General features: G+C 40.4%; 1 protein-coding gene across 3 annotated transcripts; it reads right to left on the bottom strand.

Moving 5' to 3' along the window:
• Window positions 1–4,142: 4,142 nt before the first annotated feature.
• ssrp1a (structure specific recognition protein 1a) lies at window positions 4,143–17,972 on the bottom strand. Of its 3 annotated transcripts, XR_006097507.1 has the most exons (19): window positions 17,866–17,972; window positions 16,968–17,047; window positions 15,713–15,898; window positions 12,752–12,857; window positions 12,218–12,411; window positions 12,007–12,107; window positions 11,593–11,722; window positions 11,348–11,451; window positions 10,993–11,121; window positions 10,675–10,896; window positions 9,203–9,275; window positions 7,328–7,460; window positions 7,185–7,230; window positions 6,942–7,074; window positions 6,617–6,787; window positions 6,262–6,359; window positions 5,977–6,151; window positions 5,463–5,592; window positions 4,587–4,672 (listed from the first exon to the last, which is right to left on the bottom strand). XR_006097507.1 is itself a non-coding variant. In XM_042419547.1 (18 exons), exons 2-18 carry the CDS (start codon window positions 17,019–17,021, stop codon window positions 4,610–4,612), a joined length of 2,118 nt encoding a protein of 705 aa, XP_042275481.1. In that variant the 5' UTR covers window positions 17,022–17,047; window positions 17,866–17,971; the 3' UTR covers window positions 4,143–4,609. The 3 variants fall into 3 exon arrangements, 2 of the variants coding, with proteins under 2 accessions (XP_042275481.1, XP_042275482.1); XM_042419547.1 differs by lacking the exon at window positions 5,463–5,592 and having other exon boundaries at window positions 4,143–4,672; window positions 17,866–17,971; XM_042419548.1 differs by lacking the exon at window positions 5,463–5,592 and having other exon boundaries at window positions 4,143–4,672; window positions 6,617–6,784; window positions 17,866–17,971.
• Between the last annotated feature and the right edge of the window lie 1,589 nt (window positions 17,973–19,561).

Genomic DNA, 19,561 nt, shown 5'->3' with positions numbered 1-19,561 from the left:
ACCTTGTAAAAACACAGTAAAATACTGGCAGCCACAACTGCCAGTATTTCACTTTAATTTTACAGGAAAATGTGTTACAGTGATGAAGTGCTTTGATCTGTGAGGTATTTAATTAGCTGGAGTAGCCAAAAACAAACATTCCTGTCAGGTTTTTTATCCATCGATAGTTTCTTAACTGATCTTTGTGGAAATGTATGATATCATGATATACAGTATATTGATATTATGATATAAAACATATACAGTGATAGGATTTTATCCATGTTGTCCATCGTTATCAGAAGGCCTCACATTTAAAGAATTCAGAACATGGTTTTGCAAATTTTGGGTCCACAATTTGTCCAAAATGACCCCATGTAAAGAACTTTGAAAGAGTATGAATCGTGCTACATAAATAAACTTATCTTGCTTTGCCTTTATTGGGTCATTACATTTTTGGATTTTCATAACCCAGGATGAGAAAAAGTGTTTTCATATTTAGTCAAGCTCAGGAAAAGAGTTAACAAATAGATGTTTTGTTGAAAAAGTATGAATTCATTTGAATTACTTACAACACCAGCAATCAGGAGGTTTTCCAGCTTTAAAAGTGCAGACTGCCCAGACTGTGATGAGTAAACACATTCTTGACAAAGTTCAACTGTGATGATTTTACAGTTTCTTACGACTAACGAAAAACGTCTGCAACTCTCTCAGATAAAACCAAACATTCAATTGGTCTGCATTAAACATCACTGTGTTGCATTTCTGTACATCAACAGTATAGAAAAAAGAAATCTGACGCTATACTTACAGGCTCTGTAAGAGGCTTCAGACTAAATGCACTATAATAAATTACAAACTGTGGCATTATTGTGCAATAATTGCGACATACGATAGGACCACTTCTCAATACACTCACCAGCACCAGCAGCATTATTGCCTCTCACATTGAAGAGATAATGTAATGATGCAAGGACAGAGTGTGTGTGTGTGTGTGCATAAATGTATGTTCTTGGGACTATGTCATTTCTTAAGTGGGTCCATTATGTTTGTGGTCAATTAATGGTAACTGTATACAGGACAAGATACACATAAACACACACACGTACAAACAAGCACACAAGCTGTAACGTTTATCATAAAGACGTACTGTAAGGATTCCTGTAATGGCACATGATACTGTGAAACATATACATCTGTAAATATGAGACACTATTTGTCAGACTGTGGATGTAGACAAACACGAGCAGAGAGCCGATGATTGTCAGATGGATTCTCTGATGTGATTTTTGTGAAAGAGGAAACCATGGTTTTCAAGCCGCAAGAGGAGATTTATGTTAACACCAGTGGTGGAATGTAACTAAGTATATTTACTCAAATATTGTACAATTTTGAGGTATTTCTACTTTCTAGTGTATTTCCATTTTATGCTACTTTATACTTCTACTTCACTACATTTCAGAGGCAAATATTGTTGCTTTTTACTCCACTACATTTATACCAGTTATAGTTACTTTCAGACCCAAATATGATACGTAAAACAGATGATTTAACATATTAATATTTCATATTGGTAATTAATTTAGATCACTTTACAGAGATCTCTTCACACTTTGAGATTTTTCTGTCGATCATGAAAACTTTTTACAGGCTCTGTAAATCTGTACATATGTAATAAATTTAACACTGAGTGAGGCTATTTTGCATAATTAGTACTTTTACTTTTGATATTTAAAGTAAATTTTGAATGCAGGAATTGTACTTGTATTGCAGTATTTTTATACTGCAGTATTACTACTAGCTACTACTAGCAATGAAACAGTAGTTAGAGTGTTTTTAGCTTCCATACTGTGACATTTAATTGGATGATTTTTTGTAAATGCCCATGAATTCAAGATTACAATTTAAAATCAACACATGCACACAAACATCTGAGAGCTGATACAACACAAGCAGGGATCTAGTCAGGAGAGAACAACATGTGTAAGTGCCATAAAGCTAAGTTTGAGTCCGATAGGATGTAGATGCCAACAGGCAATGCATAGAGTGCATAAATGCAGATTTTTTTTATTGTTGTTTTATATTTTCTCTTCCTTCAGTCCATCAAGTGCAGAGGTGTTTGTGAAGTGTGTGTGTGAAGTTGTAAAGAGCTGGGTCTTTAGTCTTTTCTTAAAGATTGAGAGAGACTTTGCGGATCAAACAGAGTTTCCACAACCGGGGGAACTACAGAGGAGATCAGATATCAAACATTTGAAACCACTTTACAGGAAGGGATTTTGCTATAAAAATACTCAAATTATTATTATTTTTGACATATTTGGCATAGAATGAGATAAATGAACCATAAACATAAGGACACAGGATTAATACTGGGGAAATGTATTTTCCATTTCACTGTGTCTTTAAGTAAAAAGTCTCAATATTTCTCCTATCACTGGTAAATACGTTCATACTTAATCCCACTGACCGCTGACACGCTAGCATACAAACCAAACATCCCAAGATCACATGAACACAACCTCACACACCACATGAAGCAGGAAAACACACAGTCTCCCTCTCTCATTGTGACTTTAAGCGGCACAAATATGGAGAAATTATTCAAGTGACTCCAAAGAAAAAGTTATGTCACAATTATCACAACATAACTGACAACACACATACACACACACACACACACACACACACAAACACGAGGTCATTCACAGGTGATCCAGTGAGAGTGCAGGAAGAGGACCTTATCATCTGTTGGGAGTGGAAAGGAACCACACATCCAGGGGTGCTCGGCTTTTAAAAACCACCATCGTTGACCCTAATATAGCAGCCCTTTTACAGACCACCGTGTACTTGGCTTCGACCTCCTGTTTGAAACCACTGTCTCTCCAAACATCACCAGTGTAGTCATCTATCTGCCACTGATAACACACTTCAAAACCACCCTGCCTGGTTAAATGGGCCTGATGTACAACACCAGGGATCATTTGGGAATAACCTAAAACCAACAGTAAGAGGTTTTGCTCTTCTTCTGTCAGGCAATGTAGATGGGATCTCCCTGAGCCGCAGTGTCACTGCATTCCTACAGTGGATTGGTGCATCCTTTAATGTGGTGAAACATTACAGTAAGTTAGTTATCACCAATATTGAGAACAACAGTGATCACTCTGCCAGGATTTTAGTCTTGCATGTAGCTTTTATGTACATGAGAAGCGTTTTTACTTGGTATGGTTATAAAAATGGCTAAAAACGGGCCGGTGTTGAGGTTCAAAGTTCATTCTTGTTGTTGGAAAAAAGATACTGACAAAACTATTTCACCAACAGTCCATTTAGTAGCTGTACTAGAGCTTTTGATCATAAATCATTACATGGTGGAGTCTGCCAGTTTCATGGAAATGTTGGTGTTTAACCTCATATTTTTTCTCTGAACACTTGCAGGACTTCTTGTCCACGTTGGATTAAAAGTTGAGAGCTCATTCTTTAGGGCCTGTGGTTTAATTATTTGATTCCCAGACTTTGTAATCAATTGGCTAAAATTGGTTCTTAGGTCTTTATGTAAATGTGTGAAAAAAATACATACAGTAATGGAAACTTGCCTTAGAGCAGACTCACTTCAAACAAAGCTGATCAGGTCTATGACGAAGTTTCACTCATCCACACCATAAAAAGAGGAATCATGGCCAAATAAAAACAAAAAACACCACAGAATCTAACAGACTGATTATATTACAAAACAGAATATACTCTGAGATGCTCATTGTTCTGGGAAGCTGTTCCCACTCCTCCACTGAAATTCACATACAGCTTAAATTAAATAATACAGAGGACATGACCTTATTGTCCTCTGCCACTGCTCTGGAGAAAACATGATGACTGCAGAGGTCTCACTAATAACAAACGAGGGGAGCGCCCTGGTGGTTAAAGGGTTAAAGCATCAACCATGAACTACGATGTCTCTAGTTCACATCCAGCCGGTGACTCTTCATTTCATGTCATCTGTCTACCATTAATAAAGGCATAAAATTGATTATGGATTTAAAGCTGCTGGTATTGATTATCATGCAGCAGCACTATTATGATATGATTATGACACTATTATATTATGACATGATATTATGATGCATTTGGTTGTGTACAAGAGATCAGAGAAGTGAGAATTTATTAAAAATGATTTATTTATTTTAGCCTGAAAACATGACATGAAAAAAAAAAAAAAAAACACAAAAACATTTCTGGCAGTTTTTAGATGAACAAAATAGCTTCCTATTTGCTCCTCTCTGCATTAATAACTAATAACCCCTATGCTCCTGATTGCTATACATCTACAACCACCATCCACATGGGTGAGATGAAAAAAAAAAAAAAAAAAAACCCTTCAAGATTTCTGGGAAATGTAGTACACCAGCATACCACCACTTCGCTGAGCTTTCAGTAGGGAAACCTGCTCAAATATCAAAGATCACATGAGCATTCAGAGTCAGTCACAGGATGTGAAAATGTACTCAAGCAAGCAAAACACGAAGAAAAAAATACAACTCCGCTGATTTGTCTGTCAGTCTGTTTGTGAGATATCAACATGAATAGTATAAATGTTTGGTCCATGGGTTTTGTGTATGATGAGTATGAGTGTGTGTGTTTAGTCAGACTCTTCCTCTGAGCTGGCGGGTGTGGATACAGCCTCTTCCTCCTCGTCTGATTCCTGGTAAATAAAAACAAACAAATCAACTCAGAGTATGTTTTGGTAATGTGAGAAAGACAAGAGCATCAATGAGATTACTTTTATTTCCTCTTTAATCTGAGCGACAGTAAAAAAAAAATATGAAGATGGGAGTGATACTAAGATGCTGTTGAAGGTTTACATGACATGTCTGTGAAATCTGAGGCTTTACAAACGTTTTCAGCGTAGTTATGGGATAACACTGTTGACTGGAATCTAACATGTCAATCTGGGCACTGATTAGGACCCTAGGCCACGGTCTAATGAAGTCCTGTTCCTATTGGTCTGGCGCTGTGCCCCGCTGGTTTACCGGTTAGTGCATGTGCCACATAACGTTAGACTGAATCTTTACCGCAGCGGCCCGTGTTCGATTCCAACCCAGACCCTTTGCTGCATGTCAGCAAAGGGTCTGGGTTGCTTCTATTGGGATTGTTTCCATAGACCTGGTTGCTCGTTTCTCTTGCGAGATCTGGCTCAAGTTCATATGTGAAAACATCTAGAGACAGGAATTGGTGGTCAGCGTGGATGATGCTGGGTTCATTTCCATGAAGTCTCAGAGTACTTTCAAGACCACAGAGATCATGTTCCTAACCAATATCAAAAGTGAAGATTGTCTTGGTCTTTCGGTCATCTCTGCGGTCTTATTAGAGAATAGCGCTGCATTCTGCAACACGATATATCAGAGATACATAGCACTCTCTCAAACAGAGATTGCCCCTCTCCTCCCCTCACACTCACTCACACACACTCAATCACTGACTCTCCGTCTTACCTGTGACTCCTCATCTCTTTCTCTGTGCGTTTTTGTCCTGTCCTCCTTTCCCTGCAACTGTCCCTAAAACCTGCAGGCTGTAGCTTCACTACAGCTTACATTATTTAAAAAGTCCTCTGTCCTCTTCCTACTGTAAGTTTATTTACATGTTCAGTAGTACTCAAATATCAAACACATTTGAAATTTTATTTGTGCCTTTTCTTTTACCGATTCCACAAGAAACTCTGAGCTTTTAGTGAAGTCTCATCATTGCTGTCTTTACATAGAGTTTAATACTGTATCAACATGAGGGTGGTTTTTCTGTGTGGCTTTTAGAAGTGAGTGAAAACCTGCCACTCAAGTCTGATTTGTACATGGGTGAGTGTATCATTACAACAATTGGTAAACATATCCAGGAAACTGACTGACTGCAGGGCACGATGTCCAAGTGTTGTGGTGAAGTGAAAGAAACAGACATGAGTGTTTATGATAATGGATCCTGTCTGATAACAACATTACTCTTTACTGGCTTTACCTTCTTCCTCTTGGACTTGCTCTTGTGGTCTGAGTCTGACGAACTCTCCTCGCTGGTCTCGATGAACTCTTTGCTTTTGAAGCTTTCGTTGCCTCCTCCTCGCTCCCGGTCCTTGTCTCCTCCGGCAGACTTCCTCTTCTTCTCCTCCTTTTTACCTCCAGACTTCCTGCTGTCCCTGATTGAGTGAAGGGTGAGGAGAAAAAAAAAAGATATATATTAAAGATTGACTTTGTCAGAAGACAGAGAAAGAAAAAGAAAACTCGGGAGTGAATGTTTGAGCCTTACTTCTTGGAAACGGAGGATGATCCTCCACCGCTCTCGTTGTACTCTTTCTTCGCTTTGTCATACTGCCTCTTCGCCTCTCCTGCCTTTCCTTCCCACTCCTGAAGGAAACAGAAACAGAAAAGTGAGGAATGACTAAAACAGCAATTACAGCAGAGAAAAAGTTATTGTAAAAGCTGGTCAAGTAAAGTGTGAGTTAAATCCTTCTAAATCTATAAAAATATTTCCTTTAACTTGCATTCTTTGGTTTCATATCTTTCTATGGTCCCAACCCATCTGTACTACTGCACTCAACTATATAAACCTGTCAGCTTAATGTCTAAAATGTAAATTCCTCCTCCTTGTTCTTTTCCCTCACCTCCTTCTCATCTTTGCCCAGTTGTCTCCACATTTCTCCAGCCTTCTTGGAGATCTCTGTGATGGAGATACCAGGGTTCTCCGACTTGATTCGCTCGCGACTGGAGTTGAGCCACAGCATGTAGGCACTCATTGGCCTCTTGGGGCCTCCGGTATCTTTCTGCTTCTTCTTCTCCAATTGGAAAAAGGAATGAAATTGGCAGGTGAACATGAGCAGTTATACAAGTTCACACCAGGACATTCCTCTGGAAACAAGACTCAGTAATCTCATCGTCTCTTGTACCTTCATAATTCTCTCTTTTGGTACCCGTCCCATCTGCTCTCACCTCTTTGCGTGGTTTCTTTTCCTTCTTCTCCTTCACCACTTTGGCTTTCTTTGCCTTCTTCTTCTTTGCGCTCTCATCTTCGCTTTCGTCTCCTTCGTCGCTGCTGTTGCTCGCTGAAGCCTTGCTGTCGTACCTGATCGATGGAGGCGCAGAAACAGAACAGGAAATGAAGTTATAGTGAAGGAAGAGCTGATTCAAAACAAAGAGCAATTCTAAGAGAGAGAGAGAGAGAGAGTCACTTACTCTTCTGCAATGTCGTCATCTTCTTCACCAGGGTTGAAAGACTCATCTAAAGAGTGAAACAGGAAAGAAAGGCCCCAATCAGACATGCTGATCTAAATTCAATATGTAATGCCGATCTCGTACATACTGAAACTATCACTGACCGCTTCCGCTATCCGAATCGTCGCTGTCATTGCCCTCCTCTCTGATCTTGCCCTCGGCCTTCATCCTCTCCAGGTAGGCATCATGCTGGTCGTCGTCTGAGTCGCTGTACTCGTCAATCTTACCCTTCATGCCCTGGAAGGACACTGTATGGTCAAAACCCCAAAACAACACTATCCACAATGCAGCATTTTCATAGAGAACTCTTCTTCGGAAAATCTCATCAGGAGCCCTTGATAAAACATCAGAGATACAACTAATTTCACTGTTGATTGATCATTTAGTTTGTAAAATGTCAGAAAAATGCCCATCACCATTTCCCAGAGCCACGGGTACATCTTACAATTGCTTGTTTTTCTCCAAAGACTTTTAATTTACAATAAGAAATCAGCCAATCCAAACATCTGAGGAGCTGGAAACAGCAAATGTGGATTTTATTGCTTAATAAAGGACTTAAATGATGAGTCAATAAATTAGTTATATATTGTAGAATAATAATTTTCTGTTGCATTATGGACGAATTGTTTTAACTCTAAACAAAATAAAGAAAACTAAGTTTGATGGTTGAGTCAGTTTGTGTCAATTATTGTTTTTATGTCAGGATACCATTTTTGTGAATTTTAAGTTTTACTGGATGATCCTGCAAACTTTGGGCCTCGTGCAAGAACATTTTCGTATTCTTATCCTAAATCTATCTGACTTTTTTCTGTGAGGTTTGTCTGCTGAGTGCTGCGAGATTCAACAAACCAGCTTAACTTAAACTAACTTTCTCATTTAAACTGGATGAATGACACGTGTTCATGAGTGGATGTGTGATATTTGATCATTAACATAATGTACACCTCCGAACTGCCATATAAAGTGCTTCATTTGTGTTTAATTCACAAAAATGCAAGAGCAGAATTTGACATTGCGGTGTTGTCGGTTGTATTGTCATGAATCAAAAGACAAAACCATGCAGATTTTTAGTGTGACGTGCCACTCATTAAAAAAGAAATCACACACACATAAAATGACAAAAAACAAAAACCCACACACAGAAAAAAATCTGGCTACACTGTAAGGTCATCTCGGATACCAACTCCAAACTATTTTCTTTTCCCACTTTCTTTCCGATCTGCGCTCATCAATATCTGTGACTGCCGGGGGACAGAGACAACAAGCCAGCGAGGCTCCAATCAAAACACAGACAGGAAATGGAGAGCGGTCCCATTCATTTTCCTTGACCTACTCTGCTGACCTCGTCCCCATGGCAACAGATGGCCTTGTTACCACTGAAATTGAGGTGGTGCTTCAGCTGTGTTTTTAGACTGATCAGTCTGTCAAACAGACAGTATTATGGGTAATGCAATCAGCACTGCCTATGTTGCTGCGGTCATGGTGACAGCTGTGTTGAGTGTTAAAGCACACCAAAAGCCCCCGGGCCACACATTAGTCAGCACAATGCAAATAAATACACACATACACACACACACACACGCGCGCACACACTCACTCACTAAGTTATCAAACACTCCTTCACCCCCCTGTCCCATTATTAGTCACAAATCAGTCCAGATTCATCATGGCCAACACAAATCTTATTGGTAACGTCCAAACAAAATCAAGATCATAGGAGTCAACTCTTCTTAACACACACACACACACACACACACACAGAGCGGCACGCCATGCAAGCAGAAATCACTCCACACCAATAAAATCAAGTTCCTAGTCCACATGTGACGCCCGTGACCACACCTACCTTCTTCTACAGGGGTACAAGGACAGACACATAGGAGAAGGGCAACAACCATCAATATCTGGGATGGAGTATGTCTGACAAACTGGTGTGATATCTTACAAACTGGGAGAATGTTTGATGGCTAATGTGTTACCTCTTTGAACCCTCTGTTCTTGATGTTGAGCTTCTTGGCGTTAACAAAGTCAAACAGTTTGCCGTACTCTTCTCTAAAAAGGGGAGAAAGACACGAGTTAGTTTGGCTGGTTTGGATTCACTCGATACTTTCAGTTGAAAATATGATCTAAAATCTGTATTACAACAAATTATCACATTTAATCTTAACAAAGATGAGTTCAGTATTTTTAAATACATCAGCACATGAAATTTCCATTCTCAGGTTTGCTCACTTTTTATAAATCTGTCTCGATTAATTACAGTACGACTACTTTTATATTCTAGACTTTGGGCTGATTGATTGGTTGAACTTCTGGTTGGATGTCTGACTGATGTAGCTATTCTCAGTTTAATTTTAATTGATTTAAATTATTTGTTGAAAACTACAAGGGGAGTAAATTTAGTTAGGCAAGATTCCCAGTGTCGGCAATTCAATGAATTCTGTTTATTGTTCAGTCCTACTGGCAAACCAACCAGATCTTCATGCTCTGACAATATAACAGAGTACAACAAACTAAAGTCAGTGGAAATAACCAAATATCTGCTTTCAACAGCAACTATTGTCAATGAATTCCCACCAATATGCAGCGCAGCAGCAAAAACACTTCTCTACGCATGTACTGGCATTAACACGATTATTCCTTGTCAAACACCTAAATTGTTGTTTAAATCAGTAAAAGTTTCCCATCACTCTGCACAGTAACTCTTTTAGGTGATGTCAGGTGTGTTGTACAAAGTCTTTGCCTGTTCTCAAACTTTGGTTCTGCTGAGTGCCGTACACACTTTGTCTGTGAACCAATCAAACCAAAGCAGCTCGATATAAAGCAACAGCAACTGAGCCTGTGTTTCCACTGCCTGCGTGTTTAACAAGTCTTATCCTTGTTTTGAGAAACTGGAATATGCTAGATGTATCACTACAACAAAGAAAAATACATAAATAAAAGAAACAGGATACTGTGGCATGTAAACAACTTCTCCAGGTTTCTGATTACCGCCTGCCATACGTGCCAGTGCGTTCTTAGCTTGAGTCACGTAGCAGGTAGTGGGTGAAGTATTAATTGGAAGTGAGAGTCTGACGATAATGTGGATGATACATTTTAGCACTTCCCTCATTCATTACTGGTGATAAGATGGAGAAGCAAAGTGCTGACTGCAGCAAACTCCAGGCAGCCAAAAACCAAAGTGCTCATCCTCATTAATTGATGTAACTATTGCAGAAATTACGCTAAGTAGCTGAAGGTCGAGGACACAGACAATCAGAAACCTGAATACTGACTCATGTAAACAGGAATGAGAAGAATGATCCTTGTTACATATCCATAATAAAAATCCTGTTGAAACCCAAAACCAGGATTCTTATGTTCATGTCAAAGTGCTCATTGTTCTTGTAGATCTGATGATCTGATTACAGATATTCTTGAATGACAGAACTCGTGTGCGCTGCGTCCTCACCTCTCAATGCTGCTGAAGGTGTACTGGTTCCCCTGCTTGGTCTCGATCTCAAAGTCGAAGGAGCGCGTTGTGGTGGTGCCTCTGGCAAAGTTGACGCAAGAGATCTCCTCAAAGCGCAGGTGCACAGGGGGCTTGTGGACGTAGATGAAGCCCCTCTCCAGGGGGTAGAGGAGGCCTGACGACGCTTTGTAGGAGCAGGTGATGCACTGAGCCCCCGAGTGGCTGAGGAGTAAGAGATGGAAGTGGAAGGTGGAAGTGTGACTGGATGTACTTAACGTGAGAAAATGTGTTTTCTGAATACGTTAATGAGGTGCCTACCCCTGGAAGTTTCCTGGCACGGTGATCTTTCGGTTGACCAGGGCCTTCATCACCCTGCTGACCATCTCATAGAGAGACCCTGACATGTTCTTACTGAGTTTGCCCTCGAAACGGCGCTCGACATCCTCCCTGTTGGACACACAGAAGAAAGGACAGGTTTTCTACCTAAAAATTAAGATCTTAGGCATCTTTCCACTACATGTACTGTAATTCAAAGAACAGAAGAAGTTGGTGCCAGTGCAAACACATAATAACACCTCTTCAGATCTTTGCTTCCCCCTAGTGGATACACACTCTACAACATTAGACAGGACTAATGTTTGTACTATGAGTTATCAAATATCAATAAACTCACTCGCTCATGTTGAGTGTGAGGCTGATGTCCTCTTCTTTGGAAAAGAGCAGAATAAGGAAGTGATAACGAGTCTGTCCCTGCTTGATGGGAGGATCCAGACTGATCTACCAAGACAACGTGAAAAAGAGAAAATACAAGTGTGAGGAAAAAGTGAGACCAATGAGCCGATATAGGTACAGACTTCAATTTTATCTCCGTGTCAAATTAAAGAGCTGACTGAAAGGCAGAGAGGAAAATCCACTTACCACGAAGAACATCTGCCTCTGGTCCTTGTGTGGCAGCAGGAATAGACGGAGGACGGTAGTGTAAGGAATCTTGTAGTCAAAGGTCTTACCATGAAGGTGAAGGAAGGTCGGGTAGATACGGATATCATATCTGAGAGAGGAAGACATAAAGAAAGTCATCAATCCAAATGCTTAGCTGAGGTGTATGATGTCGTGTAGCTCGAGGAGTTGAGCACTAACACCGTCATGTTCTGGGGTCTGACTACCAGTTTGACCTTTCATGACAAAAATGAATTCATTTGAGAAACTGCAGGGCGTTTTGAATAAAAAACCTCTACCAGATTCAAAAGTTGTGTCATGTTAATGTCAGGGTGGATAACAAGAATGAGGAAATCTGTGAGTGACTGTTTCGTGTCCAAGTGTCGATCCTCTAACCTTCCTCTGGGTGTAAGACACTGCAGCTCTTTGAAGATACACACTGCATCTCCTGTTGCCTGGATCACATCAGCCTTAGACAGCACGTTCTGGGCAAACGCCTGAGGGCAGACACACGTGTTTAGTGCTATCACCAGCATAGGTTTACAAAACCAAACATATTACTTTATGAAGGAGGCAATAGTAAAAGAAACAGCCCATCTTTCCTCACCTCCACGGGGTCTTGCCGTTCATCAGCCTGGCTGGGTGGGACATAGAATCGGACCTCCATGAGTGAGACCTCAGTGTCGTCATTCTGGTGAAACTCCAGAGTGACTTCATTTTTCCCCGTGGCGCACTGGGACACGTTGGACAGCGGGATCTCGAACGCTGTATTGTCATTAATATCGAACGATAACAGAGGTCCTGTAGTGGAGGAGGGGAGAGGAGTGAGAACCAGTTATCTAATGTCAGTGACAAACTTTTTAAATGCATTTTTTTCATGTTTTATGTATTTTTCTATAGAAAGTGGGTTATTAAAAGGACCAAATTCAGTTCAGCCAGGTGTCAAGACTTTCCATCTGTTCTATACGGATCATTTGGCTTGACAGAAGTACATCAGTCCAAACTAATCTTCACACCATGGCAGCTTAATTTCACCCTACTCTTTATTTTCAGTGCATAGTATACATTACTACAGTGACCCTGTGCCAAAATGAATCTTGCAGTGAGGACATTTTGGTCATATGTGTGTGTGTATTTTTACCTGAGAACTTGGCTGTTCCCCAGTTCCAGCCCTTCACACACATGTCTTTCTCTGTCAGCTCCACCTTGTAGTTTGCCTTGAAAAACTCAGAGATCTTCTCAAAGTCCTGATGGTGCAAAAGAAGAAACAAGGAAGGGGGGAGGGAGAACATGAGAGAAGTCAGAGAAAGAGTTTGACAGAGCAGGGAGGGAGAATAGAAAAAAAAAAGAGGAAGGCTCAAAGTTAGCAAGGCAGTAAACATACTGGCACTGCATGGGTCAAAGCTTAGCAAAACACCACCCTCACCCCTTAAAAAATGAAGAGAGGATGGGGGAGCTAATTAATCACAACGCAATTATAACCACGCCTGCCACTTGGGCCTCCTGGGAACATTGGAGGTGAATGTAATCCATCCGCCCTCTCTGTCCTCCCCTCCACACCGCCACTGACAATCAGCCTGTTTATTTATCTTGCAGGCCCGCTTACAAGTGGAAAGGACACACACACACACACACACACACACACACACACACACACACACAGACATACGTACGCACAGCGACAAACACATGGTCAATCACACACACAGGCACTGTCCGAGTAGTACGCACACATGTGGAAGTGATTGTGGTGTGTGAGCACGGCAGAGAGTGAGACTGTGGGAAACAAGCGTTTACGCACCTGGATATCTGCCTGTCCATAAGGTTATTACAGCCAATTAGAGCCCAGAGAGTCAGTGCGTGTGCGTGTGTGTGTGAGCGCCTTACTTCATCACTGTGTTTGTTAGCCTAGATTAAGGAATTGTTTATATAAGAGAGCATGTGTGAGCAGATGTGTAAATGCATAAAAACATGTGTATGAGCAACCTGTTGGTGTTGATGTATGTTCATTCCCAGTGTCCCCATCACGCCTGCTGTTCAGCGTTTCTCTACTCCTCATTACCAGCTTGTTTAATCATAATAAACATAGACCCCTCACTTCAAACAACACACACACACACAGTTTGCCCAATGTAACCACCTACTGATTTGTCTTTTATTACTACATTTTTCAAACCTGCTCTCCCAACAATCTTCAATCTCTCAGTTGTTAAAACATGCACTTGTCTCTTTAGCTTCTATATTTCACCATATCAGGCAGGTATGAAACTGTTCTGTGCTTGTGCCCGTGTGATACCTGAGTTTCAGTAGCTAAATAAAGTTATTTTTCAATATCTAAGTTTGAGGAACATGAACATGTTTGTCCTGTATGTAGCTGTACAAGAACTTTGCCTACAAAATACAGTCTAAAATCCATGTTTTAAATTGGAAAGTTTCATTAAGTACGTAAGACTATGAATCTGACCAAGCGTTCAATAATAACTTTTGGTACCTGACAGTTTTCAATACACGTTTTGTTTGTTTTTGAGGTTTGATACCCAGAAATCAGCACTCAACCTAGAGTGTTACTTTTGGTTTTGTTCAATTTCAGATTTTGATACTTGACAGACAGTTGGTACCAAAACAGCGTTGTATACTCAACCCCAATACCAACATGTAACCACAACGGGTTGCTGCTTACACTTGTCACCACAATCTCAATGTAAACGCTGATGTCTTGGGCCAGTTAGTAGTATGTTAGTAGAATTTGGTGGCATCTAGCGGAAAGGACTTGGCAGAAATGCAATATAATATTCATAAGTATGTTTTAATTAATATACAATCAGCTGAAAATAAGAATCGTGTTTTTGTTACCTTAAAATGAGCCCTTTATATCTACATAGGGAGCGGGTCCTCTTCCACAGAGCCCGCCATGTTCCATCGCCAGGTTTCTACAGAAGCCCAGAACGGACAAACCAAACACTGGCTCTAGAGAGGGCCTTTTGTGGCCATCGTAGGTTCTCCTACATGCTTGGAAGGCGAGGGGGGACATGGAGGGGTATTCGGTTGGTTGCAATCTGCAACCTGACCGCTAGATGCCACTAAATCCTACACACTGGTTCTTTAAGTGACATGAACAGAAGTGCTGTACATGCTTCTACACCCCCTGCTCCTCCAGTAGATAATTACAGCTAAGCTTGGTCGGCTACAGAACCGCCTCCCTGGCAGACAGTCATCGTGTTGCTCAAGGACACTTCAGAAGAACAGATGCATCAAAGCGCCAACACAGCTCGCCAGCAGCTAAACCTCCAGCCAATTCCCGATTACCGATACTAGCTGTGGGATAATAAACAATGACATCACACCCTGAGCACTGGCGCGAGGATCCATCCCCCCCAAAAAATACACTGATTAACCCCAGGAGACCCCGCTCACAGTCACAGACTCCAGGTTATACCCGCTGCTCCATCCGAGCCGTTTACTTGAACGCTGACACTCCCCGTAGACTTAGACCAGCAGGGGAAAGAAAAAGAAGTAGGGTGATAAAAAACAAACACAGCCACAATTTTTTTTCTTGTCTGTCTTCTGAGCCAAATTGTTTCAGTGGATTGATATAAACACTGACTCACATGAGCCGATGATTACACTGTTTATGGAACACACATGCTAGCGCTGGTTTCCCTCATTAATCCCATTAGGAGCTTTTGGGAGAATAGCTGGCTCATTCATGTACTTTTGATAGCAAAACACACTCAAATGGTGGCCTTTTTTTCACAAGATGGTAGCGTTTTCCTGTGGAAATGTCAGACATGGGATGGAAGTTGTTTATCAGCGGTTCCCTTGCTTGTGTTACATCCTCTTGTCATAAACACAGCGCTGACCAAACCAGCCTTGCCTTGTTCTCCTCTGGGTAAGGTAACAATTATTTCCCAGAAACAGAAAATACAACCAGAGAGAAAAAATTTGAGTCTGTTGAGGTATCACGGCAGGAAAAATATGGACAGCATCAGCTGGAAGCCCTGATCAGCCTTCTAAACATAAAAACTGTGCTTTATTTGCACATAAAAGCAAACAAATAAAACGAAGCCTGCAGGTATGTCGTGTATGTACAGAAAACACTCACAGTGTCCCTGAAGCCATCATATTTGTAGACGTGTCCTCCGCTGGTGGACAGTTTGATGCCGTGACCTAAACACACTCGTCTCCACTGGGCCAGGTTGAGCTCACCCGCTGGGATGCTGTCCACCTTCCCTGTCTTGCTGCTCTTATAAACCACATTCTGCTTGCTGAAACGCAGCCGGCCGTCATTCTGCAGAGACAACGAGAAGACAAAAGATACAAACTCACACATGATTCATCTTAAAATACTATAGTTCAAAGCTGCAAGTAAGACTTTGTTTATAGTTAAGCTGAAACAATTAGTTGATTGACAAGAGAAAATTCTCTCAACAATTTTGATAATTGATGAATAATCCTCATCATTTTTTGGCCTTCTTTAAATACCTATATATCTTGGGTTTTGGACTGCTGGTCTGGAAAAAAGGCAATTTGATGACGTCCCCTTGGGCTCTGGGAAATTGTGATGGTCATTTTTGACAGTCAATATTTCCTGATATTTTTAAATTATTGTTGTTGAACATTTTATGCCTTTATTTAACAGCGACAGCGGAGATGAGAGATTAACACCTCGGCCACCACAGAGCGCCCCATTTTCTGATATTTTATATACCAGAAAACAGACAAAGACATAATAAGCTACAACTGCAAGTAACGATTATTTTCATTATCAATTAATCTGTCGATTATTTTCTTAATTAACCGATAAATTAATCGGTTAAAAAAACAAGACGATTACAGTTGCCCAAAGCCTGAGGTGACATCCTCAAATGTCTTGTTTTGTCAACAATCCAAAGATATTCAGTTCACAATCGATGAAGACTGAAGAAAGCAGAAGATATGAATTTGTTCTATATTCATTTGAACGGCTGGAACCAGAGAATTTTGCAGCTCTATAATAAACATGTTAATCGGTCATGAAAATAATTTTGGGATAACTTATAAACCACAACGATAATACCAGTTCTCTCATACCAGTCTTTTTGTACAATTCACAGTACAAACCCAAGTGCAAAGCAGGTTACTCCTCTGATACTGACTATTATAATGTAACTGCATGATGTTTTTATTCTTCATTCTTTTCCAGTTTAACAAGTATATTAAAAAAAGATCTCATTCATATAACAGGGCTAAAAACTTTGCAGCTGGAGTAAGATTACATTACAACCATGGCTTTTTAAAGAGGATATCACCCATCAAAAGTATTTTCATATCCTACTGGATCAGTTGAGGGAGCAGAGGTGTTTGGTGAGGATACTGACCCAGGAGCCTTTCACCTCCTGGTAAATCTCGTTGAACTCCAGAGTGTCTCCCATCTCTGCTGCAGAGGATGACTGATGCTCTGCAGACAGACACAATAGAAATCATTAGCTTACATGGAGCCAAACCACAGATTTTCCAGCTGTATTTTCAGCTTGGTACAGGAATCTTTCATTTAATCCTAAAACAACCATTTTCGCTCCTTTGATTGAGCTTCTGACCACATTCCCGATAAATAAGTTTGATGTTGCTGAAAACATGAATGGTCAGAAACGAGGAGAGGGCATTAAATTGCAGGATTATAACTTTTTATTGTACTTTTCGCTGTGATACCCACATATTTCTTTATAAACGCTGTCTACTGCACTCTCGGTTTAAAAGCACCGAGTGATTCTGTGTAAGCTAACTTAGCTAACAGTTAACGTTGCTGACTTAGCCACATGACGGTTAGTATTTCAGTTAACAGTAGAGCGATTTTCTACTAAAATAGAAGCCGTTACTTCTCTCTGAGACGCAGCCGTTAGCAACGGTTAGATAAACATTATTTCAGAGCACAAACCATCGCTAATGTTAACTTATCGCTGCGCAAGAAACAATAGCTAAGCTAACTTGGACTGCACGGGGTGCACTTCTTTTACGGAACGGCGTTGCACACGTTTGATCTAAAGGATGAGAAGACATCTGGCGCTGGAACACCGCCCCATTAGAGACACAGTGTGCATCAAATCGAGCGCTCCATTACAGCTAGGCCGGCGTAAAGAAACCAAATGATGCTCAAGAGTTCATTTTAGCTCCAAGTAAAGCACGTAGGCAATATCAACTTCCCTCGCTACTTACAAAAGTTGCAAAACGAGTGTCTAAATAAACGATTAAGTATTATTTGATAACTTTGTGTCTTACTGTCAATGTGATCAGCAGGTTCGCCTGTTTCCCGCGTGTAGCATCGGGAGCTAGCACTACGTCACAGGAAAGACTCAGGGGATGTTTGTATTCACTTCCGGTACAGCGAAGAAGGTTTTTTTATTCATTACAGCTTTTTTGAAATGCACAAAAACTGTGGAATATTTTACAAGTAACTGTTTTTTTAGTATTTGGACAATCGAGATGTTCATGTTAACTATTGTTAAAAAAAGAAAGTCGTCATCAGTCTGCAGTGACCACTGATGACCACTGGGTGTCAGACTACACAGCTAATGAAATACACCAGCATCAGTCCAGTTATCATCTATTTCTGTTCTATTCTACTCTAATGTCAAAATGGAAATATAAAACAGGACCTAACTCACAATGCAACAGTGCTTCTCAAATAGTTAATATAGTAATAAAAGTGATGGATGTTTAAAGTACAGCAGATAAGTCACAGTAAATCTGTAAACATTTATTTAGATTATGAAACTTCATGTGAAGGAGTAACCTTGATTAATTCTGATCGTGGGAAGGTACCGGATCAAATAAAACACACTAGATACGGCTGGATTAACCTGATATAGGGGCCCCGGGACATACATAAACTCTTGGGCCCCTAATAATTCTCTATTCCTCCCTCTCTGTGCAGTGGGTGCAGCTTGTTTTTTTTATAAATTTGGCCCTAAATTTGTTGTGTAGTAATTTGATTAATTACACAAATTCAAGACAATTCAACATGTGAGTACAAAAATAATGGTCTCAAAACTAGAACATTTTGAAAGGGGCTTCAACATAAATCAGGACCCATTTTAAAGCCTTTATCATGTCATTATTGTGCTTTAGAGGTGGATTTTCCCAAACAAATTTTCAAATAAATGCGCATAAACCCGTTGACACTCAGTGAGCCTGAAACTTTTGAGGCCCCTGCAGCTCTGAGGGGCCCCTTCCGCAGTTGGTTATCTAACCTTGACGATACTGTCAGTTCACATAATCAGCACACCTACACATTTTGAGCGCGATACAAACCGGGGAGCGTTCAAACACACAAGACTAACGGATTTGTGATATCTGAGTGATTACTGGAGATTTTTTTTTACCAAGAGGCCCCAACAAACGGCAGAGGAGCAGGAGGGAGATTTTTCCATTTAATTTAAGTCGGATCCAAGACAAATAGGATACAGTATCAGCAGTGATGCCGCTGTTAGTATGCTGAGTGACAGCTGGAGGTGAGAGAAGATCACCATAATCCCAATGTCAATAAAAACTAAAAACCCGAGGAATGATGGGAGAAGAGAGAAACACTTGTCTTCCCTCTCCAAGAAATATTCCCTTATAGGGACTCGGTTATTCTGGATCATTGGTAACCTGTGTCATAACTTTATCGCTGTTTATGAGAGGCCTGTGTTTTTTTATTTCCTAAATTTATAGGCCCTCGTGTTCTCGTAATATTCTTGTCGACAACTATTCACATAACTCAAAGCCTTTAAAATCGTTTGCAGGATTTTCTGAGACATTGTAGGGCTATATTTTTCTGGCGATATTTTGCTTTCTACAAATTATTTTTAGGATTACTTTGGATCTTCTTTTGCGCAAAGAAGGTGGAGAAAAGCACAATTAATTGCTCTTAATTGTTAATTTAATTATTTTATTCAGAGAAATGTCCATTAATAATAAAGCATGGATGAAGACA

This window comes from Thunnus maccoyii, chromosome 8 (genome assembly GCF_910596095.1).
Source record: "Thunnus maccoyii chromosome 8, fThuMac1.1, whole genome shotgun sequence".
NCBI lineage: Eukaryota > Metazoa > Chordata > Actinopteri > Scombriformes > Scombridae > Thunnus > Thunnus maccoyii.
The sequence above is the reverse complement of the archived record's forward strand: the minus strand, read 5'-3'. Positions and strand labels throughout refer to the sequence as shown.

Bases quoted from the DNA above. Each gene is read 5' to 3' on its own strand.
- ssrp1a (XM_042419547.1), bottom strand. From the start codon at position 17,021: ATGGGAGACACTCTGGAGTTCAACGAGATTTACCAGGAGGTGAAAGGC. The intron at 11,723-12,006 runs GTTAGAGGATCG...TTCCTCTCTCAG, and splicing joins TGTCTTACACCCAGAGGAAG to ATATGATATCCGTATCTACC. The intron at 6,788-6,941 runs GTGAGAGCAGAT...TTCCAATTGGAG, and splicing joins AAAAGAAACCACGCAAAGAG to AAGAAGAAGCAGAAAGATAC.